Genomic DNA, 23,873 nt, shown 5'->3' with positions numbered 1-23,873 from the left:
AAACAGTAATCACTTCTAGTGTGTTTGGGGTAGGTTGGGTTTTCTATTTGGTTGCAGGTATGATTCTTACCCCTTGGAAGCCTCTCTAAGGACGCTCGTAGCTGGTTGTGAGTGCATCATTAGCATCCCTGTGGACTTGCCTTCATTCTATCCCCGTGTGCATTTTTCTCAGAGTAGACCTCCGAACACACTCTGTTCTGTGCACGTGAAACCATTCACTTCACGTTGCATGCCCACTGGGCCAGTGTCTGGTAACAAACACATGGGAAGGGGTGACTTCAGGCCCTGCTCTTCGGAACTTTGTTGTCAAAGGTACTCTAACCTTGGTGAGTGCATGCTACACGGGTAATTAACACAATCCTAGGTGTGCACAGAGTCACTGAGCAGTGAGAGTGAGGTAGCTATGGGTTGTCTTGGGTGGTTTATCCAGAATGTGATTGTGGGGAATATTTTGGAAAAGGAGACTAGCTCAATGGACACTATAGTCATGGGGGATAGAACATTTAGAAATGGGATAGAGGTGTGCCTGCTTTGAGCCAGGGAGATGGAATGGATATTTCAGTTCCTACTTTACCAGGCCACCCTAAAAAAGGGCTATCCGACGTGAAGAGCCTTCGTGTTTGTTTTCTATTGAGAATATAAGAAAGCACCAGAGACCTGGTGACTGAGACGAGGTGAATTCATCGCCATGCAGTGACTAGGTCAGAACTGCTCCTCATGCCTTACGGGACTGCAACTGACGGAGTCTGTTCCTTCCTGGAGGGTTTAGGGGAGACTGCACTTCCTCTTCCTGCATCTAGAGTTTGCTGCATTTCTTGGTTCACGGCTCCCTCCCTCTGTCTTCAAAGCCAGCAGTGTGACATCTCTTTAACCATTCTGCTTAAGTCCCATCTCACTCCGACTTCTCTTCTGCCTCCATCTGTCCATTGTAAGAACCCTTATGATTCAGGCCCTGGATGGTACAAGCAGATACGCATGTGCGGCTAACTGAAAGCTCCAGTGGCTCAAGTCTACCCAAAAGGTGTGTTCAGAAAAGGCCTAGCCTTCTACCCTGCAAAAATCAACCAGTGAAGACTCTCGGCAGCAGAAATCTAGTCGGACACTTGTGGGGTCACCATGAGTGGGAGCCGACTTCCCCGGCCTCTGAGGGTGGTGGTTGGATGATTGCATCGGGTCCTCCCCAGATAATTCAGCATAACCCCCGTGTAAGGTCTGCTAATTAGCAACGTAATTCTCCTTGATTTGTATGTCCTAGCCACAGTGTAGGAGATTAGGATTTGGACATCTTTGGCATTATTCTTCCTGCTGTCGACTTTCATTCCTGCTAGATGACGTTTTTCCCATCTGTCTTTGGAACTGAGTGGACGGTGGGCGTTACTGTGGACGGGGTCATTTTTAAACTAGGACTTTGCCGTTCCGTGTCTGCAGAGTCTTCACGCCATGGAGGGCCATGTGATGATTGCCTTCCTGCCCACCATCTTAAACCAGCTGTTCCGAGTCCTCACCAGGGCCACCCAGGAGGACGTCGCCGTCAATGTGACGCGGTAAGGCCGGCAGACAGGATGTGCTGCTTCTCTCTCACTCTGTCCAGCTCGGGAACCCAGCCCTTCCTTGCTGAGAGGCTGGTGCGTGCTCTTGCAACCCCACAGACAGGCCCTGGCTCTGTTTCCTGTGGTGCCGAGAGCATGGCCGTGGTTCTGCTGCTCCTGTGACAGTAATGAAACGTTTCCATTTTCACATGATTATTCATGCCTTTGCTCATCCCTGTGGTGTGTAGGGTCATTATTCACGTGGTTGCCCAATGCCATGAGGAAGGACTGGAGAGCCACTTGAGGTCGTATGTGAAGGTATGTAGGAGACGCTGTCCGATTCCTGACATCTCTGGCACCTACCGTTCTTCCAGGAGCTTAGTCTTGGTATTTGGGGGTGTTACTTGAAACTTAATACCTAGGCTTTCTCTTCTATACCTCAGAGCTAGTATTGAACTTTACCCTCTCAACTGTACTTTGGAAAATAATGGCATCCTACTCGCGTTGAAATTAAAAGAGGAATTTTTATGTTGCTCTTGTCCAGGCCCCTGGGATATCTAGCTGTGTGCTTCTCATGGAAAATGCCTAGAAAAACTGATGGTCCCCAGATAGGAATGTTACCTCTGGCTGCATGCAAAGCTGATGAGCATGTAGAACAGGAAGAGATGTCATTCGGATAAATAGCCTAAGTTCTTTTTGATATACAGCATCCAACATCCAACACACTTGGTGGCCCTTACTATTTGAAAATGTCACACAAACTCTAAGAAGGTTTCAACAACTTTGTGAATTATAACAAATTTGTGTGTTCATTTAAAGTAAACTGTGGACCCTTCCGGGTATCCATTATTGAGTGTCGTAGTCTTTGGAATCTTTGCAAGAGATGGAGTTGCCGGGCTGGATGACTCACCTATTTTGGTAGATTCCGTGAGAACATCACAGACTCCGCCCCCCCACACACACACACATACTTCCGTCATATGACGCTCATCTTCCTGCCTTCCGTTTCCACCTCCCCTCCCCATGACATTTGACCTTGCCCCTGCTCTCCATTCCTTGGAGCCTCTAGAACTTTCAGCCCAACCCTGAGACCTAGAGCACTAAAAGATCTCTCTCTTGGCTTTAAAGTATGCATACAAGGCTGAGCCATATGTTACCTCTGAATATAAGACGGTGCATGAAGAACTGACCAAATCCATGACCATCATTCTCAAGCCTTCTGCCGATTTCCTCACCAGCAACAAACTCCTTAAGGTATGTTGTCCAGGCCAGCGTGGCTCTGCATGGTTGGGATTGGTGAAAGAAAATTCAGACTTCACAGACTGACCTGTTCACTAATTGACCAAAAGGCAGTCACCATCTCTCAAAAAGGGGAGGCAAGGTTGTTCTCCAGCCCCATTTGCAATATGGATCTTGAGATAGGAGTTGCAAAGTACCACTGCAGTCCCAATGTTAATAGAAAGTCATTATATTTGAATGAAAACCTACTGGAGCAAAGGGGTACAGGACAGGTGTCGCCAGGTGTACGGTGGTTTTACGTAGCACAGCCTCGTGTCAGCTTGAGCAGGGCTCGGTTTTCTACAGGGGTGGAATTAGTTTTCTGTTCAACCTGTGACAACAGAGTATCTGCCAGGCCCCACGTGGTGTGCTGATCATTTGCTGTAAGGTTCCACAGCTTTTACGGCCACACTTGTTTCATGCTGGTAGCACTGCCAGCCTAAGAGAATCCACCTCTTGCCTTCTTATTGGTTGTTTTTTCTCATGGTGCCCGTTTTTCCCTTCTTTCAGTATTCCTGGTTTTTCTTTGATGTCTTGATAAAATCCATGGCTCAGCATTTGATAGAGAACTCCAAAGTGAAGGTATGTTACTCCCCATCCAGGTTTGGGTGGCAAGGGACAGGCTCCTTCGTGGGGTTCAAGAGGCAGCATGAAGGCGTCCTCTGGCCCCACCCCACGTGGTTCTCAGTACTCTGTGGTCATTCACGTTGACCCCCACTCTCGGTACTCCTTGTGTGCGGAGTAGAAATCGCGCAGGGTGTCTCTGAAACAAGTGGCCAGGCCTGGCTTTGAAGTACCTCTCTCTGTAGGCTCCAGCGGCCAACCTTTCAGCTCATTGTTGAGTGCCCGGCACTGGCACCACCGCAAACCCTCTAATGCGTCTGCAAGTCCTACGTCCTCTTAGCATTCTAACAACCCTAGGAGGGAAGTACCCCTCTTACCTCTCATTCCAGCAACAAGGAAGCCGAGGTCTGAGGGCTGGAGCAGCCTGACCAAGGTCACACAGCGAATGAGAACAGGAATGGTTCCCAAGCCCACGTTCTCGAGCCCCTACACTACTGAATTCGTAGAAAGCAAGCAGCTCTGTTCCTTTTACTTTGTTACTGCATGCTGGCGAGTCCTCTCTGGCTCCGAGCAAGCAGCCTGCCTCAGGTGGCAGAGCAAAACTGCCCCTTCGTGTTTCCTGGACTGGCATCTTTCCAAGAAGTCTTTCCCCTGGAGGTCGGACAGTGGCCTCCAACCACTGGCTTTTCAGGCAGCACTCGAGCGCTTAACCATTGTGCCACCACGGCTCCTTGTCCTGACTTAGTAGAGTTCAGGTGGAGTGAAATGGGAATGGGGGTTGAAGTAGTTCTTTAAAATGTACTTCCAAATCTAAACCGTAGTCACTGCCATGCAGTCAGTTCTGACGCTTAGCGACCCTGCAGGACAGAACACAACTGCCCCGGTGGGTTCCCGAGACTGTAAAACTTGATGGGAAAACCTCATCTTTCTCCCGCAGAGTGGCTGGTGGCTTTGAACTGCTGACCTGGTGGTTAGCAGCCCAGCATGAGCCCTACGTAACCGGGGCTCCAGTAACCCAGTGCTTATAACATCTATCCCAACCATTGTAGCCATTGGTACCCTGAGACGTGGATAAGAGTATCAGGCCCATACTTACCTGGCAGGGGAGATACCATGATCATGAAGGTGGTTTTCCCAGGGCGAGGCGTATCCATTGCACTCCGGATGTGCTGACCCCTGCGATTTCCCCAAATGTGGGAAACTCGACTGCATAATTTGTGGTAGTGGGGGACTGTGTTCGCGCTCTCCCCTTAAAAAAACAACAGAGTATCAGGCCCAAATGTCTTGTGCTCTGTAACCAATGGCCGGACTCTGAGATCGATAACTCCATCTTTTTGAGATTTCCTTTCCTCCAGCAACTCCTTGAAATGGAGTCTGGTTTTGTGGTCTGGTCAGTGTCAGAAATTGCCTGGTCCCTGCTGGTCTCACTCATCAGAGCGATGACTGGTCTCACCAGGCTAGTGCCTGCTGAGGGGTGACTGACCTCTTTCTGGCTGCCTGAGGCTAAAACATTGGCAAATTTTCTATCAAATTCAAATGCGTTAGGCATCGCTGCTCCTGTACTTCTTTCGTTCGATGACTTAGAAGTACCTTCTGCGACCTGCAGTGCTCCAGAGTTGTCCTTTTGCGTGAGTGGTTGCATTATTACTGTTGTTCAGACCCAGGGTCTTGGGGAGTGCAGGGGGAGGGTGGGAGGAGCCTGTATGCACTGCTGGGCATGGGGCTCACCCTATCTTGAGGAGCGCTGGGGTTTGGGTCTGCAGGGTCAGAGAAAGGGGCAGGACTGAGGGGAGCGCTCCGGGGCAAGAGAGCTGGACTCTGAAGAAACCTCAGATTGTCAGGATTTGCCAGGTGGAAGATTGGTGGTTCAGAAGCTACAACCGTACTTTCACTAATAGACCGGTGCTGATGCCTGGCCAGGTGGTTTCCTTTTTAAACAAACACACAACCTTTTAAACCCAGTTTAATATTTCTGATATTAATGTCCAGACTTGCCAGGTGGAAGTGGGCCCTGCCTTCCACAGAGAAGCACACCTTCTAAATCATGCCAGAACGCCCTGCCAAGGAACAGTCGAGCAGATTGTCTACTTGGCAGCATGGAGCTAGAGAGAGAGAGAGATGTTTTCAGATACAGGATAGGCTCCAAGCCCCAGTGGATTTTTTTTTTTTTTTTTTTTTTGTGGTCTGGTACCTAACTGAATGACTTCAGAGAGAAGTCACATTGGTGGCTTTGTTATATTTTTAAATGTAGTTTACAAGTTCAGAAAAGACTGATTGCCCCTCCCGGGTGCCAGGTGCTGGGTAAGCCCGAGGTGCTCCAGGCTCAGAGAGGGATCAAAGAGGACTGCCTGGAAGAGGGGGTGTAAAGAACAACTCCCTGGCCACCTGAAGGAGAGTGAGCACTCTGGGGAGAGAAGAGATCTGGGTGTGGGGCAGAAAGCTTGGGACCCAGCGACTCAGAGAGCTCTTAGGGCACAGTCCCTCCTCTGGCCACATGGGAGGTGGTCTAGAGAGGTCATTGACCATTCTGAACACACAAGAAATAGAGTCAGAGTCTAGTGTCCAAGTATGGGGTAAACAAATTCCTAAAGACATTGAATTGCATGATTCTCTTTGAGATGCCACCTGGAGCCACAGAGTGTTAGGGAGGGCAGGGAGCACCTGGAAGGTGTCTGCTGGCCCAGCACCATCCTATTGTGCAGGTGTGGAGAGACAGGAAGTGACCTGTCACACAGTTTAGCAGACCCAAGGACTAGTACCTAGTTAACCTAGCCCAGGTGTTCTGCCATTTCCAGCCTTAGAATCTCCCTTTTGCTCAGGGGTAATAGACTGTCTTTGGAACATTACACAAACTGCTAAAATGCTACCACGCACAACCTTTTCCATAAGTTAATTATATCTGGTGCTACAACAATATGCCAAGAGTTTTTAGAGGCAGTTTACTTTTAAATTGTGGCCCAGCTGTGCCTCAAAACAAATGCAGGCATCCAAAAGGAGAACATGAACTATTTACTTTAAAGAGAGATTAAAAAAACCCAAAAAGCATAGAGCTTTGGGGAGCTTTACATGCTCACTGTCGGAGTGGCCCCCTCTCTGGGATGAATCAAGAGTTCTGAGATGGCTTTACAGGCACCACACTGCTTCTCCCTAAGTCCCCTATGAACGATCTGGAAACATTTCTAAAGCTTCCTCTTGGAGCCCTCATTCCATTTGCCTCCTTTCTTAAGAGTAATAAACTTGATGTGTTCAAATGAGTTGTTTGTATGTGTGTGTTGTAGAGCTTCATATGTCTGACCCTTATTCTTGTGTTTTGAATTTAGGGGATAAATTCATATTCACCAATCTATACCATTCGTGATTATTAAAATTTAATATTTTTCAAATTTAAATCCTTGTATTGGAGGCTCTTACAGATAGGATAACAATCTATAAATGATTATTAAAACTTTGATCAAATGCTCCAAAACCCGCCCCAGAGTTGTGTTTGCTTTCTGTCTATTTGGAGGCTGGAGAGAACTAGTTTATCCCTGTGCCTCCATCACTTATTCCTGTGGCCGTGACTCTCGCCTCCCCGTCCCATTGGTGAGCTTTTCAGTTGCATCCTTGAGAAGCTCCACGCTAGTCTTCTAGGAACAGCTGAGCCAGAGTTTCATGGGGGAAAAAAACCAAACAGATGTGGTTTCCAACTTTGCTGACAGTGACCCTCCCGAGGGCGTCTGGTATCAGTGGCTATTTGGGGCCTAGTGGTCTACTGGGCTGAAGTCTTCCACGCCGCAGCCACGCGCCGTGTTGACTCCAGCTGGCCTGTTTGCACGGCCGGATAAAAGTGCCCAGTGTGGAGCCTGCCTAGTGAAGGTGGAGGTGGCCATCCATGGCCATCAAACCACCCTCAGCTACATTTCCTGCGAGAAAGGGATGAAGCAGAGCCCTTCTCCTGACTAGCACCTGAAAGAAGTAGCCTCCTTATTACCACAGATGGACCTAGCGAGTCCGGATTGATTGGGTCTGGCTATGCCTGAGTTGAGTGTTTCATAGGTGGCCTGCGCTTGCAATTTACAGGTGGCTTTTGAGGAACACAGAACACAGACTTCACGGGAGTCCCTCCCCCCCACCCCGTCATTGTCGTCAGCACTCCTCAGGTAGTTCTTTTCTGCCACTTACAGTTAGGAACCGTAATGTCAACAGACTGGCTTTGCATTTTCTTTCCTCCCACACTGAACCAAGCAAACCACGGGCGTTCCACAGACGTCCTTTGAGAAAGGAAGCTGGAAAACCAGGTGTGGGGGAAGATGAGTGTATACCCTGGAGTCTGTGTGCTCGCTTACCATTCAACCATTTCCCGGCTTCGCTGCACAAAGAAGGAGCTTTCATTTTGACCAGGAGAAGAAGGATGCTATGGTTTGTGTTCTACGTGAATGGTTGGGACTTCCCCAGAACTGAGCGTTACTTATCTGGATTGTGAGAAAGCAGAATGCCCATGCCTAGGTGACCGAGCGGCCGGAGCAGCTGCTTCCTGAACACTGAGCAGGAATGCAGACAGCGTGGGAACCCTCACGGCTGAACCTGACATAGCTACTGGAGGAAAAATAAATACTCGGCAGATAGCCAGTTAGAGACAGGCATGGGAAGGTGTGCGTCTCCGCTTCGAGATTGACAAGAGAGTGATGTGGAGCTACAGGTGGAGCCTTGTCTGGCCATTGGAGGATGCCAGGACATCAGGGAGGAGACAGGCATTGGGCAGAGGAGGCGGTTGTTGGTGAGGTAAGGGATGCTGTGGCTGCGCTCAGGTTGGGTAGACAGAGGCGTGAAAAATAAAACTAGCTCGGCAGCAAAGGCGAGAAGACAGTGGTGTTGAGAGCCAGGCAGCGGACTTGCCGTGGTGGAGATGCCAAAGAGGCAGAGGAGGGCCTTCAGCAGGAGTGACGCGAGCATAAGCCTGCCTCCCCTCTGAGCTTAGGGTAGTGCAGTGTCCCATGCACCTCCCATCAGCAACCTGTGCAGCAGGCTACTGGACTGTCCCTCTGAAATATGTGTTAAACAGACTACAGGCACATGAGGTCAGATCCAGACAGACACTGGTGGAGGTGTAGCACTGTGAGAGCCGCAGTGGCAACAAGGGTGAGAGCAAAGAGCGTGGGGAAAGAATGGGACAGCTAAGCCACGAGCCAGCAGGTCTACTTCTAGGTATTTACTGAAGAGATAGGAAATCCCGTGTCTGTACAAAGATGTTCGTGCAACTGTTCGTAGCAACTTTTCCCATAATAGCCGCAAATAGAGAACAACACGGAGGTCCACCAAGTAGAATGAATCAATCCGTTATGGTCTGTCCATGCAACGAGATAGATATCAGTGATGAAAGGGGACAAAGGCTTTGATTCATGCGACAACTTGGATGACTCTCAAAGCACTGTGTTTCGTAAAAGACCAAAACAACAACAGAAACCTACTGCTGTGGAGTCCGGTTCAACTCTAGCTCTCCTGTTTGGGGAGGGATCTCAGGGCTTTGTAAATCCCTATGGGAACAGACAATCTCATCCTTCTCCCAGGGAGCAGCTGGTGGGTTTGGACCACTGACCTTCTGGTCAGCAGCCCAACCTTTATCCCACTACACCATCAGGGCTCTTTTTAGTAAAAAGGAAGAAAAAGTAGGCACAAAGGACTACAGACTACTCGAGTCCAGTTATATAAATTCTGCACAAAGAGAAACCACAGAAGTAGAACGGCCATTGCCAGGGGTCAGGACTCAACTCGCTGCCATCAAGTCGGTGCCAGCTTCTGGTGACTCTACAGGACAGGGTAGAAGGGCCCTGTGGGCTTCTGAGACTGGATTTCATTTGGGGAGTCTTTTCCTCTATGGGAGTTGAAAGCCTGTCTTTCTCCCTCTGCATAGGTAGTGGTTTTGAACTCCTGGCCTTGCAGTTAGCAGCCTGGTGAGACCCTACACCAGCTGGGCTCCTAGGGGTCAGGGCTAGGACAAAGGAATTAAGTGGCTCAGAGTGATTTGGGGGTGATAAAAATGACTGTCTTGATTTGGGGCGTAACTATACAACTGTACACATATGTAGAACTTAGAAACTAAACTCTTTAAGGGGATAGATTTTACTATATGTAAATGATAGTAAACCTAAGATTTTTTTTTTAAGAAATAGAACATGAAACGTCCTATTTTGGGGAACAGCCACCTAGATGTTAACTCTGATTGCATAGGACCGATAGAGCCCTTGAGAGGGGATAGAGGAGTTGGCTTTTTAGGAAGATGGAATCTGGTACGTTATGTTTGGGCTAGCTTGTATTTGGGGGTGGGGTGGGGTACTAGGCTATCAGTTTAGTTGCTATGGAAGAAATAACAGTGCCTTAAACAATAAATAAAGTTATTTCCTCTCATGTGAAAGTTCAAAAGCTCGTAGGGGAGCTCTTCTTTGCAATATTAACAGCAGCCCAAACTCCTTTCGCCCTTACCCCTGACCACTGTGCGTCCACCACCACATCCGCATTATCGCCAGTCGGAAGGGAAGGAGGGAGAGGGGAGACATCTTTTCCATTTCCAAGTAAAACCCAGAAGTTGCATAAATCATTACGATCCCATTGGCCGGGTTTAGTCATGTGGGCACACCATGCTGCAGTAGTGCTGGTAAATGGGTCTTTTTTCTGGGTGTAGTCGCGTAGTTGCAAAGTTGAGATTCCACTACCAGGAGACAGATATTGGGAGAAGACCAGCAGTTGTAGCCCGAGGCACAGCAGCAGAAAGAGATGGAAATTTCTAGTTGTCAGGTGAGAGGCTTGGACGAGGGAAATCAAACTCAACAACCAGAGCAGACAAAAGTAGCAAACGAGATTTGTAAGCACCGGTCCTCGGAAACCATAGGCTTCAACTTTCCTCTGGGGAAAAGGATTGTGGGAGTCAGCAGATGGGGCCAGATAGTGAGATTTTCGGGAAATGAGAGTTCGAGGGAGCCTTCAGACTATGGGGCAGATCTGGCCGGAGGGGAAGGAAAGGCATGTGGGAGACTGCAGCCTGTGCCAAAGGGTTCAGCAAGGCCATTGGGAAGTCCTTGAGCAAAATCAGCTGTCGGAGAAGTCCCACGTTGCCCAGCAACAGCGCAGCCTCACCATCCTCCCTTTGAGCGCGGCCTGAGCCAGGTGTGGCTGTGGGACCAGTCAGTGGTGGATTTCGGAGGCCTGACCCTCCTTGTTGGGGGGAGACCAGAGACCGCATTCTTGTGGTCCCACAGTAGGATAGAAGGAGAAATGGAAGGGGTAGGGGGTGTAGAGAGAGAGAGTGAGGGAGCTGAGACCATGTTGTCCAAAGAGACATTTGGGGGTCCCAAGCATCAAAATGACCAGGTATTCAATAAAAATACAAGTTCTGGGGGGGCATTGAGTTTATGTCAATTGAATAATTTGGAAAGGGATATCAATAATAGTTGTATAACATGAAGATTATAATCAGTAGCACTGAATTACACATATAGAAGTTGTGGAATTGGAGAATGTTTTGCATATTTTTGCCACAGTTAGAAAAAAAGTAATTACATGAATAACAATGATTACAAGGAAGAAAAAAAGTTCTAGAATTGAATTGGGGACAATTGTACAACTCTTCTTAATATGATTGAATTTTATGATGTGGATGAAGCACTAATAAAACTGTGTGTGTGTGTGTGTGTGTGTGTGTGTTCCTCTTTCCCTACCCCATGTCCACTCCCACCAAGATTTACAGTCGTGAAAACATTACGGGGGCAGTTTTGCTCTGTTTAATAGGGTCATTATGAGTCAGAATTGATTCCATGGCAGTGGGTTTGGTTTGGGTTTAGAGTTCCCATTTACTTTGGGTTTAAAGTTCCCAGTGACTTAGGGTTTAGAGTTCCCATTGACTTTGGGTTTAGAGTTCCCATTGACTTTGAGTTTAAAGTTCCCATTGACTTTGGGTTTAGAGGCACAGTCACTTTGGGTTTAGAGGCACAATGACTTTGGGTTTAAAGTTCCCATTGACTTTGGGTTTAGAGGCACAATTACTGGGTTTAGAGGCACAATGACTTTGGATTTAGAGTTCCCATTGACTGGGTTTAGAGGCACAATGACTTTGGGTTTAGAGGCACAGTCACTTTGGGTTTAGAGGCACAATGACTTTGGGTTTAGAGGCACAGTTACTTTGGGTTTAGAGGCACAATGACTTTGGGTTTAGAGGCACAATGACTTTGGGTTTAGAGGCACAGTGACTTTGGTTTTATAGTTCCCATTGACTTTGGGTTTAAGGTTCCCATTGACTTTGGGTTTAGAGTTCCCATTGACTCTGGGTTTAGAGTTCCCACTGACTTTGGGTTTAGAGTTCCCATTGACACTGGGTTTAGAGACACAATGACTTTGGGTTTAGAGGCACAATGACTTTTGAGAGCTCCGGGTAGAATCCATAGAATTTATTTCAAGTATTTGAGTATGTTTAAAATACCTTGGAAAGGAGTCCTGTTGGAACAGTGGTTACGAATTGAGCTTCAGTCCATAAGGTCAGAAGTTCAAAACTACCAACTGTTCCTCAGGTGAGAGATGAGGTTCTCCACTCCCATAGAGAGTTACAGTCTTGAGAACAGACAGGATCAATTCTACTCCATCCTATTGGGTCATTATGCGTCAGTATTGGCTCAGTGGCAGAGAGTTTGGTTGGATAATACCTTGTAAGCATTGGACTGCTAGCTGCAAGGTTAGTGGTTCAGAACCCATCAGCTGCTCCGCAGGAGAAAGATGAGACTGTCTGCTCCTGTGAAGATTTACAACCTGGGAAACCCTTTCAAGGGTCACTGTGAGTGAGAATTGACTGGATGGCAGGGACTTGGGCTTTTTGTCTTGGATGGTACTTTGAGTATTCCCTGCGTGATGCACCCAGTTAACATGCTCAGCTACTAAACAAAAGATTGGAAGTCGAGTCCACCCAGAGGCACCTCAGAAGAAAGGTCTGGTGGTCAGCTTCTGAAAAACTGCTCACTGAAAACCCTCTGGAGCCCACGTCTACTCCGACACACATGGCGACCATGTAAATCGGAATCAGCTCTGTGAACTGGTGTGTGTGTGTTTGAAGACAGAAGAGAGAATACTCATTTTAGACCAAAATTAAATCAGAATGCTCTGTTTTTTTTAAAACTGTATAGAGGGGTGAGCCTTGTGTTTCTCAAGGGCTACAGTTCCCAAAAGAATAGCTGTGTACTGTGAATTCTTTGTAGGTATTGCGCAACCAGAGGTTCCCTGCATCCTATCATCACGCGGTGGAAACGGTCGTCACTATGCTGATGCCCCACATCACTCAGAAGTTCCGCGACAACCCGGAGGCATCGAAAAATGCCAACCACAGCCTTGCTGGCTTCATCAAGGTGCGTCCCACCCCCGATGATGCCTCGTGGGCAGTAGGGGTGCAGTCCATGCTGACCCTGTGCTTTCCTGCTAAAGCTGCGGTTCTCAGCCTGTGCCGCTACCCCTTTGGGGGTCAAATGACCTTTTCACAGGGGTTGCTTGATTCATAACAGCAAAATTGCAGTTATGAAGTAGCAACAAAAATAATGTTATGGTTCTGGGGGTCACCACAACAGGAGGAACTGTATGAAAGGGTGGCGGCACTAGGGAGGTTGAGAACCACTGTGCTAAAGGATAAAGTTGTTAATAACACTAGCTTGCACCCAACTGTCCAGAAATACAGGACTGACCTTTGTGGGTTTTTCCCTCCACAGAGATGTTTCACCTTCATGGACAGGGGCTTTGTATTTAAACAGATCAACAACTACATCAGCTGCTTTGCTCCCGGGGACCCAAAGGTAATATGGACTTCTGCACGCTGCCTTTCCTCCCTCTCACTGGCCTCCGGAAGCCCCCAGTCTCCCAGTTCACAGGAGCAGATCCATTCACCCCAGGGGCACAACTCACTCCCCTGACCCTTGAAGTGCGACAGGGCTCCAACAGGTTCTGGGAACGATTCCACCCTCTCTTCGTTGCATTTCCCACGAACCTTTGGGAGGCTCTTTATATTAGAATTCACATCTGCACTGGTATGAACTCATGTAGCCAGTTTTCCCTGGGGTCGATTCCGACTGGTGGAGACCCTATGTTGTCACAGGAGAGCTGGGATCCACTTTCTGCGGCGCCTCTGGGTTTGTAGTCGAGGCCTAGGGATCAACCACTTCCCCACTCAGCAGCCCCTTAATGTGAGCTTAAGGAACAGGAATCCCAAGTGAGAAGTAAGCCTGTCTTCTGACATCTGTCTTCTTCTCCACACCTGAGTCTCAATGGCAGAAGTTAAAGGATAGCTGTTGTGAATCAGAGTTTCTTGACCAAGATAAAGAGAAGTCATCAGGGAACTTTCCTCTGGGACAAATTTCACTTGGGTCTCTTCTTTGTTTTCAACAGTTTAATTGACACAGAATCCACACATTGTACAATGCAGTAGCTCAGCCATATCAAGGGAAGTTGTACAATCATTACCGTCATCGATTTTAGAACACTCTCTTCGTCCTTGTACTCATTGTTATTGCCTCCCAATTCTCTCCCCACCCCAAACCTCCCCTGCCATACTCCCAAGAAACTACTAATCCAGTACTGCCTCTATAGGTGGACCCATGCTGGATTTCATGTACAGAGAAACGTAACCAAACCAAACCAAAAAATCTGGCAACAACAGCAAGTTAAACAGAGAAAAACCTCAAAAAGAAAGTAGCAAAAAGTAAAACAAATTTAAAATGGATCAAAAGGGAGATCCAATGATAAGGTGGCACATTTGGTTGTTTTTGTTGTTGTTGTTTAACTTTTGCCTCAGTTTCTTTTGTGTTGCTGCTGTGTCTATAATGATAAATGGTCTGAAATCATCTTTTGAAGCAGGAAGAACATAATAAATGACCACAAAGCCATTGTTTAATGAACTGTGCTCCCATCTTTCAAACAAATTCCTCCAGCCATTCAGAAATCTCTAAAATGACCTAGCGAGTGCCTTTCTAAGAGGGTCAGTAAGCTAACAATGGGGCTTAGTACTTATTTCTGGTAGAATTTTTTTTTAGGGTGCTGAAGAAGAGAGGCTTAATAGATGACGAAATTTTTCCCCCTACAGACCCTTTTTGAATACAAATTTGAATTTCTCCGTGTGGTGTGCAATCATGAACATTATATTCCATTGAATCTACCAATGCCATTTGGGAAAGGTCGGATTCAACGATATCAAGGTAACCTATTTCTTTATATGAATCTCCATCTGCTCCCAGAGAAAACCATTTATATTTGATAAGGCAAGAGAATTGGCCCAAACACAAGGAACATTTTCTCTTCTATCGATGAATCAAACTGCTTCCTGTTTAACTTCCATTGTAAAAGGTTTCGATGAAAATATTAATGGGAACTTAACTTTGCAGCAAATTTATTGGTCTGAAGATTACGCTAATCTAACTGTTTCTTCATTGCGAAATCCCTTTGTTTTAAACAATAGAAATCCATTTTACTTATTGTGGCTTTATTTTTTATGTGTTCCGCCTTTTCGTTCGTTTGTTTGTTTGTTTTTGTTTCTTCTTGTAAATTAGCATTTCTGTCACCAACCATGGAGTCAAATGACACCCCTGTAGGTAGGTGTGGGTGCGACCTGGCTGCCTTGCCTGCCCCTCCGGTGCCCAGAATGCAAGTAGTTGCTGAAGTGCTTGCCTCTGCTCTTCAGTAGGCCTTTCCCCTGTCCTCTGCTCGGTGCGCAAACTCATGATAAGCCAGCGACTTCTGTTTGCACTGTAGCTAAGTCATTGCTGTGCCATTCCTGGGAGGCACATAGTAGGTGTTTTCCCTTGGGTCCCTGGGTCCTCTGGGATGATTCTTTAAAAGGGGAAGGAAACAAATGAAAAGACAAAGGGTTCATCACCTCCCTTGCCCCTTCCCCGCACCACCCTTGTCCGCCCGGTTACCGTGACCTCCATCTCCAGCACCACGGCTTTCTCATGGGCTTTTCGTGTGTGCCTGTTGAGCCTCTAAGCTGTTCCGTCTCCTCTTTCTAACATGTGAGCTCAGAGAGGTTTCTTGTCCCCTCTGAGTAAAGAAAATGAACCAAGTCAGTTTCTCAGGCCTGTCACGCCGTGTTGTATGGCTGCACATACAAATGATCCTGAGGTTATTTGTGCTCAAGGAGAGGAGTGGGAGGTGTCACCAAATGATTAGTGCCACCTAAATCAGTGGCCTGGAAAATGCAGAAAAACACGAGTTCATAGATTTATTATCCCCCCCAAAGCAGATCGACCCTCCTTGTGAGGAGTGTGTGTGTTAGGGGAAGGGCGGGGGAGGGGTGATGAATCTGCATTTCACAGCTCCCTGCCCAGCACCCAGTGTGTATATCAGGAACTGCTCTAGCCTCCGGGATGGACAAACCAGGTGAAAAGCCCTGCCTGTGGCCCATACGGAAAGATGTGGAGAAGGACAGGTGCTAAGGAGAAAAACAGAAAGCTAGTAAGGAAGTGAGTGGGTTTGGGAAGGAGTGGGTGAAGGGCTGACATTTGAAGTAGGGCTGCCAGGGAAGCTCTCATGGAGAAGGTGTGTCAGGTCAGGTGGACTAGAGAAACAAACCCAGTGGCACTCATACGTGTAAGAAAGAGCTTTATATCAAGTAGTAATTATATATCGAGAAAACATCCCAGCCCGGTCCATAAGTCTGACCCTAGTTCACAGGTACCTCTTCAGACTGGTGCAGCCACATGTGATGATGCAGAATGCGGGGACAGCGCAGGCTGGTGGGGACAGAGTTGTGGATTCAGCGGCAGTGGAAGGAAGCATCAGGCCTCAGAGTGGGCTGCCAGCAGGCAGGTGAAAGCAGAGAGAGAAGTGAGGGTTCCCAGGGCCCTCCTTATGAGAAGACCACGCCCACAAGGAGGCACTATCAGGCTGTGACCTGATTGACAGGGCGAACTCCACCTCCAAAACTTTTATGTATCTTCAAGTTGACTTGAAATTGCGTAACCATCACAGAAGGTGACTTTGGAAGAAGAATCTGTAGAAAGTAAAGGATGGATTGAACCAGGTTTATGGCAGGTGAGTGAATTTGCAAAGCATCCCGGGCCATGGCAGCAGTGAGACTTTGTTAGTCCAGGTTGACTAGAGAAACAAATTCATAGACACTCATATGTATGTAAGAGAGAGCTTTATATCAAAGAGTAATTGTATATTAAGAAAATAGCCCAGTCCAGATCCAGTCCATAAGTCTGATATTAGCCTTTTTGTCCGATACCAGTCTATAAATTCCTCTTCAGACTCATACAACACATGCAATAATGTCGAATGCAGGAAGATCGCAGGCCTGGGGGTGGAAGGTCTTAGGGATACAGTGGTGGTGGAAGTATCTCAGCACTGGCATGGTCTCCATGTGGCTCCTCCGGCTCCAGGGCTCTGGCTCCATCAGCATAGCTCCATGTGGCTTGTCAACAGGAATATGAAGTGTATAGAGAGAGTGTATGTGTCCTGCCTCCAAGGAGGAAGACTGGAGTTCCCAGAATCCTCAGGAGAAGGCCATACCCACACAGAGGCATGATTGGCGTGACCTGATTGACAGCTAGACTCCACCCCTTCACTCAAGTTGACAGGAGATTATGTAGCTGCCACAGACTTCTAGAAGGATCCTGGACTCTGACCCCAGCCTCCTTCTCAGTTTGACTCCCCACAGTTCCTCACAGCTCAGACACTCCTGCTTCCTTCTGGCTCTTCACACAGGCCCTCCTGGTGATACCGTCACCCTTAACAGCCACCTTGCTGTGGACTCTCACCTTTCCCTCATGGCCGTTCCCTTGGGACCCCCTGGCTTGGGCTCCTTCTCCCTAGTCTCCCACCTCAAAGTCACTGCTCTTCCCCCTGCCTCCTTAGGCCCATCCTGGACCCCTGAGTCTGACCCCACCCCTTACCTCATAGTGCTTTACTGGCCACTGGTCATTGGGAGCTGTCACTTTCCCTTCCCACCTCTTGGGGTGCACCTCCCCTCAAGTGGTGACTCCAGGAACATGTGTTTGTTCTGCCCTGTGACCTGGAAGGTCCATTTACTTACCCTATTGACCTTCATGAAGGAAAAAAACCCTTCAAGTATGGGGTGGCCACAAATCCCCCCTGCTCGTAGGGACGCTGCACAGTAGTTGCTAGCAAGAGAGGCTACCCAAGGCAGCGGGGTATGGGCTACATGCTGATCATTTACCTTTCAGTGCTGATAGGGACCATCCAGTTACCATGGAGTAGTCTGACTCGTGATGCCCCCACGTGTATCAGAGCCCAAGTCTACTCCTTAGGGTGCACAGTAGCCGATTTCTCTGGAGTATGTCACCAGGACTTTCTTATGAGGCACCTCACAGTGGACTTAAACTTCCAACCTTGTGGTTAGTAGCTCAGTGTGTTAGCCATTTGTACCACGGGGGGACTCCATAGTGATAGGAATAATGTTGTATTGTAAGCATTCTCCTTACTCCCTTATCCACTTCTCTTTTCTCTTATGTGCCTCTGCAGAAGGGTAGATATGACTTGGAGCAGTATTTTGGATCTCTTTAGAAGTAACTCCCTGATAGGGGATTAGCATCAAAGGATGAACCAAAGAGTGTATAGACTTTCTGCAGTAATGGATTCAGGATAGCCATTCACCTCTCAGCTACAGTTTCATGAAAACGTGTGTTTCAGCTTTTAGAATCGTGGTTAGCTGCCTCCAAAAAAATAAATCAACACTCGTCCTGAATAGTTATCAATGATAGCCTCTGTCTTCTTCTCCAGAAGAGCTCTCCAGTTTATCATTTGCTCTGTTGACGATTCGCTGGTTGAGTTGGGTGCTTGGCCCATAGTTGTAGTTTATATTGCTTTCTCAGTTGCTTTTGGAGCGGCAGTAGTTTTAAGACTATATTTTAGAAATACAACATTAAATGGGTTCTTCAATCTGTGGGAGCTGAATAACTAGATGACATGAGGGGCCTTCAGAATGTTCTGGAGAAAATAGAATTAAGAGATCATGAAATTTTCCCACCAACTTTTTGAAGCACACACTTTAAGGTAGCGGTGGGTTAACCATTGGCCTGCTAGCCTCAAGGTCAGCTGTTCTAATAGGAAAAAGACGTAGCAGTCTCGGAAACGCACAAGGGCAGTTCGACCTTGTCCTATAAGGTCGCAATGAGTCGGAATCACCTTAATGTCCGTGAGTTTGGGATATAAGCAGTAATGACCAGTAAATTAACTCCTGCCTTAAAAGAGCATGTTACTAGACTGTGTGTGTTTATTCTTTCTCTAATTACATGCTTGTTGTGTAGAAATGACTCGTCTGTAATCCTATTGACTAGAACAATACCTTTCCTCTTGAACTTGATGTCCGTAACCATTTCCATTAGTAACGTGACTTGGGCTGTCCTTGGAGAGAGGGGCTGCTGCTGAGATGCTTCCCTAACATGATACTAAGGATACAGGAGGCAGGCCAGTGCGGTGGCTTGTCTGCAGATGGTTTTCCTCTTTGCGGGAGGCGGGCTTGGAAGCAGAGCCGTTCTCTGGGTGCCCACCTTTTCATATTGGAAGCCAACTCTGCTGGCCTATCCGGGTTTGGAATCGTGCAGAGGGCCAGGGAGCTTTGACTTCTATTGTATTCAAATCGCATTGCCTCCTCTCATGAAAGCAGCCTCTGCCCTCATTTCAGACCTCCAGCTGGATTACTCGCTGACAGATGAGTTCTGCAGAAACCACTTCTTGGTGGGGTTGCTGCTGCGGGAGGTGGGCACTGCCCTGCAGGAGTTCCGGGACGTCCGCCTCCTTGCCATCAGTGTGCTCAAGAACCTGCTCATCAAGCACTCTTTCGATGACAGATACGCTTCACGGGTGAGTGGCCCCAAGGGAAAGTGCTGTGGAGTAAGAAACCTCCTTGATATAATGTATATAGACATGTAATACAATGTGACTAAATCTAAGACCCCAAACGAATCCCTCGGTAATATAACAGGGCTGTGCAGTGCTTAGGCTTCCCCCCCATTTAAGAAACAAAATCAAACATCCTTCTTCATTAGAGGGATCCGAATGAAGGCGGCAGCCAGTGGCACCTCAGGCCCACTGTTAGGTGAGATGCTCCCAGTTTCGGGAGAAACTTACAGGCTGTGCCTTTGTTTCAGAGCCATCAAGCAAGGATAGCCACTCTCTACCTACCTCTGTTTGGTCTACTGATCGAAAACGTCCAGCGGATCAATGTGAGGGACGTGTGCCCCTTCCCTGTGAACCCCGGCAGTGTAAGTGTATGTAAGCACGCACACTCACTCACTCACTCACTCACCCTCCTTTCTATGTGTGCTAGTGAAACCATCATAATCTGCAAGGCTCCTGATACATTGCCCCCGTGGCGCAGATGGAATCACTGGGGAAAGTGTTTTGAACTCTTGATCAAAGTGTCATGTTCCCTAATGGTCTGATGTCTTGTGAGCTCCCGGCACTGTCCTGGGGGTGGGGGTATGGGGGGGTGGGCGCGGGCCGAGGCGAGGGGTACTTGGGAAGAGCTGCCCCTGGGGAGAACTCAGTGCTTGTCCCAGGCTGGATGGTAACAAGCCAAGCCGTCTCTGAGCTGTCCTTTCCCTCCATCTGTGAAATTAGCAAGTCCAGCTGAGTGTTAGGGAGGTCAAGGTGGGTGACGTGAGGGCCCCACCCTCCAAGAATGGACCACCTTCATTGATAGGTTGTTGTGCCAACATTTAAAGATGGCACTGGAAATTTCAGTTACCTGAAGGATGGCTTCAGGAATGATCTCTAAACGTTTTCTCTGGAAATGGACTTGGGTTTTAATCAGCCCTTGACACGTGTTAAGGAGCTCTGGTAGCATCGTGGGTTACAGGTGGGTTGCCGACCACAAGGTCAGCTGAAACCAGCAGCCACTGTGGTAGAAAGATGAGACTTTCTGTCCCTGTAAAGATGTATGCTCTCAGAAACCCACAGAGGCAGCCCTGCCCTGTCCTACAGGGTCACGGTGAGTCGAAATCAACTCAATGGCAGGGAGTGAGTGAATGATGTTGATTTATTTTATAGTTTGAAAAAGATTCTTGCTATTTTTCAAAACGTCATTCCTGTCCATTTCTTTGTCACGTTTGAATTGCATTAGGCTTTTTAATCATGAAGCTTAAATGATTTTTAAGTTCACAGAAGTTTCACAAAACTAAAAGCCATGTCTGTGATTTTCCTAAAGCGTCTTTCCTTGACCTTGAGGGGCTCGTCTGCCATTAATTTGGAGATGTTACTAGTCAGCAATCTCCTTTCCCCGTGTGTTCGGGACTCTCCGGGGATTTGAGCTGGTTCCCTGGTTAGTCTTGCCATTTTGTTAACATGTTGCGAGTGTGGCTAGTTTGTGCATGCTTCGGGCCCTGTTCCCAACAGCTAAATATCAGGGGGTTCTAAGTGTTTGTGGGAAAATTCCCTTATCTTTTCATTCTATTTTCCCAGGAAATTTTGAAGCCCCCTCTTATTTATTTTTTACCCCAACTCTCAGCCGCTGAATACATTTCCTAAGTCAAGTTGCCCACATTGTAGTGGGCCAGATCTATAGAATGTTCTCTGCGGTTCCCAAGAACATGAACTTCCTCTGTACCTGAAATGAAATGCATCTCACTATTGCTACCCTTAGAAGCCCAGGTGGTGGAGTGCTTACATGCTCGGCTGCTAGCCGCGTGGTCAGCGCTTGGCAAACACCAGTCACCGTGCTGGAGAAAGTCAAGGCTTTCTGCTCCCATAAAGAGTTAAAGTCTCAGAAACCCACAGGACGAGTTCTTCCCTCCTGTCCTGTGGGGTCACTGTGAGTCAGAATCACTTGATGGTGGTGAGTCCAGGTTTGGGGTTTTAATCCTATCCTGGAGCCCCTGCAAACAGCACTCAGCTGCTAACCACAAAGTTGGAGTTCAAGTTCACCCCCAGGTGCCTTGGAAGAAACCTGTTTCTTAGGCTCTGGCCAGTGGAAGCCCCCCAGAGCGGTTCTCCTCTGACACAGACGGGGCTTCCAGGGAACTGCAGTTGCGCGGCATGGTCAGTGTCACCCTAGCCAGGAGACGCTGCTAAACCCTTGCTAGCTGGCACTGGTCATTCAAGGCGTAAGGCAACCACTGTGCTGTTTCAGTTCTAGGGATGGAGGAGGAGGGATGAGCACAGGCCTTTCTTTGGCTTTCACCCGAGTAAAATCGCCATGAAGTCATAATCTCTGTTGTTTTTTTTTTTTCTTTTTTAACATTTTATTAGGGGCTCATACAACTGTTATCCCAATCCATACACACATCAATTGTGTAAAGCGCATTTGTACATCGTTTCTCAAAACATTTTCTCTCCATTTAAACCCCCGACATTAGGTCCTCATTTTTCCCCTCCCTCCCCGCTCCCCCCTCCCTCCTGAGCCCTTGATAGTTTATAAATGGGTATTTTGTCATATCTTGCCCTGTCCGACGTCTCCCTTCATCCACTTTTCGGTTGTCTGTCCCCCAGGGAGGAGGTCACACACAGTTCCATGTAATCGGTTCCCTCTTTCCTACCCATTCTCCCTTTACCCTCCCTGTTTTGCCACTCACACCACTGGTCCTATAGGGCTCATCCGTCCTGGATTCCCTGTATTTTCAGTTCCTATCTGTACCAGTGTACCTCCTCTGGTCTAGCCAGTCTTGCAAGATCGAATTCGAGTCATGGTAGTGGGAGCGGGGAGCAAACCTTTAGGAACTAGAGGAAAGTTGTATTTCTCATCAGGAGATGAGCCAGTCAGGGTAATCTCTGTTTTGACATATTAACTTCAAATGGACTTGACTTTGCGACTGACCAGGGGCGTCACACTCGCAGAGATTGTTCCTTGCTGCTGTTCTAATTCCCTGCGGCTTATGTAAGAGGGCTCTGAAGAGAAAGGGGCTCTGATCAGTGTCTCTGTCAGAAAGAGAAGATGAGGCTTCTTTCTGCAGGGAGAACACACACAAACACTGAAATAGCCTAAAGAATGTAGCTCCGAGACAGGGGAAGATGCTGGAACTGCCGAGGGAAGAAAACCAGTGGCTTCATGAACCAAGACTGTCAATATCCTGTGACCGCTTCCCTCCCAGCCCGGCCCCAGCCCACCCTCCTCACCCGCCCTCCCCGCACAGACCAGGTGGCGGCTTCTCCCACTCAGGCACTCTTACGTGCCAAGTTGTTCTGTCTTGTGCTAGCAAGAGCGGCTGCCGAACGCTCTTGAATCGTGGTTGATTATGGCTTCTCTCTCCCCCTTTGACAGACTGTGAAGGATGACTCACTTAACTTGCCAGCTGTGAACCCCTTAGTGACACCGCAGAAGTCGAGCAACACGTTGGACAACAACCTGCACAAAGACCTCTTCGGTGCTATCTCTGGCATCGGTAATGCTGCGTGCCCCTTTGTACGGAGGTCACTAACCGGGAATGGGTTTTTCATACTCTTCTCTCTCTCTGTTGTTGTACTCTCTGTTGTTGTACTTAAAAGGACATCAGGAGGTTCCAAGCCCCAGGACACTTCCTGGTGTGTTTGGTCAGCAGTTGGCTTTCCATCTGGCGCATGTTAAGTTGATTTGTCATTTGCATGTTCAAGGTGCTCTGTTCATAAGGCCGGTCTTTGCAGGGCACTGGGAGGGGACGGGAGAGGCTCTGTCTGTGGGGTTAGTGATCTCGGCGGAACCAGAGAGAGATTCCAGAAGGAGAGAATGATGTGTTGTTGGAATCCAACCCTGAAATGGTTTTGTTTTTCATCTCTTTTCCTAGACCCCCTCCCCCATCTGAAATAATGTAAGAGCTTCCCCTTGGAGGAAACAGATGGCATAAATAAAAATGGAAACACTAGTTTCTCCACAAGAAGATTGCCTGAGAAATATACGAATTAATATTCTGACTAACTGAGCTGATCCCCTGTGCCAGCTCCTTTATAAAGTTAGGGTACAAAAAAAATCTTTACAGAATCATCGTAAGTGCCTCACATCTTTTTATACCTTGAAGGATCTCTGGTGGAACAGCCGTTGGTGAGCATTCCTGTAAGAAACAGAAGCTGGCAGTTTCAAACACACACGCACAGACACACACCGCCCCCAGCGGCTCTGTGGGGGGAAGACCTGGGGTCTCACTGAGCCTGCAGCCGAGCAAACCCTGAGGGGCCACTCTCTGCTGTCACCGGGGGTCGCTGTGAGTCGAAGTTGATTGGTCAGCACCGAACAATAACAGCCAGGCCTAGCTAGCCCCTGGTGGTGTAGTGGCTTTCACGGTGGGCTGCTAACCACAAGGTCAGCAGTTTGAAACCACCTGCTGCCTCTCATGTTATGCTGTGTGTCCCATAAAGACTTACCACCTCAGAAACCCACAGGGTCGGGCTGGCCTGTCCTGTGGCGTCACTGTGAGTCAGAGTTAACCTGATGGCCTTGCGTGATGACTAGCCATGAAGAAGGGGACCAATTCCTGGGGGCAGGTGAAAGGGACAATTCTTTCGAGCCATCGATCCTTTCAAAGGATTACCCTTCGCTTTGAGTCCGTGACCCCAGCTGGTGTGTGTGTGTGTTGG

At 48.0% G+C, this 23,873-nt stretch overlaps 1 protein-coding gene and 1 non-coding gene across 2 annotated transcripts in view; both read left to right on the top strand.

Moving 5' to 3' along the window:
• Nucleotides 1-23,873, top strand: part of DOCK9 (dedicator of cytokinesis 9) — a 215,185-nt gene that overhangs the window by 113,849 nt on the left and 77,463 nt on the right. Inside the window, exons 24-33 of the mRNA XM_045283765.1 lie at nucleotides 1,429-1,544; nucleotides 1,778-1,847; nucleotides 2,658-2,783; nucleotides 3,318-3,389; nucleotides 12,587-12,733; nucleotides 13,088-13,171; nucleotides 14,455-14,566; nucleotides 19,015-19,193; nucleotides 19,481-19,594; nucleotides 22,588-22,708. Coding sequence (XP_045139700.1) covers nucleotides 1,429-1,544; nucleotides 1,778-1,847; nucleotides 2,658-2,783; nucleotides 3,318-3,389; nucleotides 12,587-12,733; nucleotides 13,088-13,171; nucleotides 14,455-14,566; nucleotides 19,015-19,193; nucleotides 19,481-19,594; nucleotides 22,588-22,708 — 1,141 coding nt within the window. The remainder of the gene's footprint in view (nucleotides 1-1,428; nucleotides 1,545-1,777; nucleotides 1,848-2,657; nucleotides 2,784-3,317; nucleotides 3,390-12,586; nucleotides 12,734-13,087; nucleotides 13,172-14,454; nucleotides 14,567-19,014; nucleotides 19,194-19,480; nucleotides 19,595-22,587; nucleotides 22,709-23,873) is intronic.
• Nucleotides 4,460-4,623, top strand: LOC115873212. Its single transcript, XR_004048285.1, has one exon. It is a non-coding gene; the product is annotated as a U1 spliceosomal RNA (small nuclear RNA).

Source organism: Echinops telfairi, unplaced genomic scaffold, assembly GCF_000313985.2.
Source record: "Echinops telfairi isolate 266 unplaced genomic scaffold, ASM31398v2 ScPeMD7_7467;HRSCAF=8505_0, whole genome shotgun sequence".
Classification (NCBI taxonomy): Eukaryota; Metazoa; Chordata; class Mammalia; order Afrosoricida; family Tenrecidae; genus Echinops; species Echinops telfairi.
The sequence above is the reverse complement of the archived record's forward strand: the minus strand, read 5'-3'. Positions and strand labels throughout refer to the sequence as shown.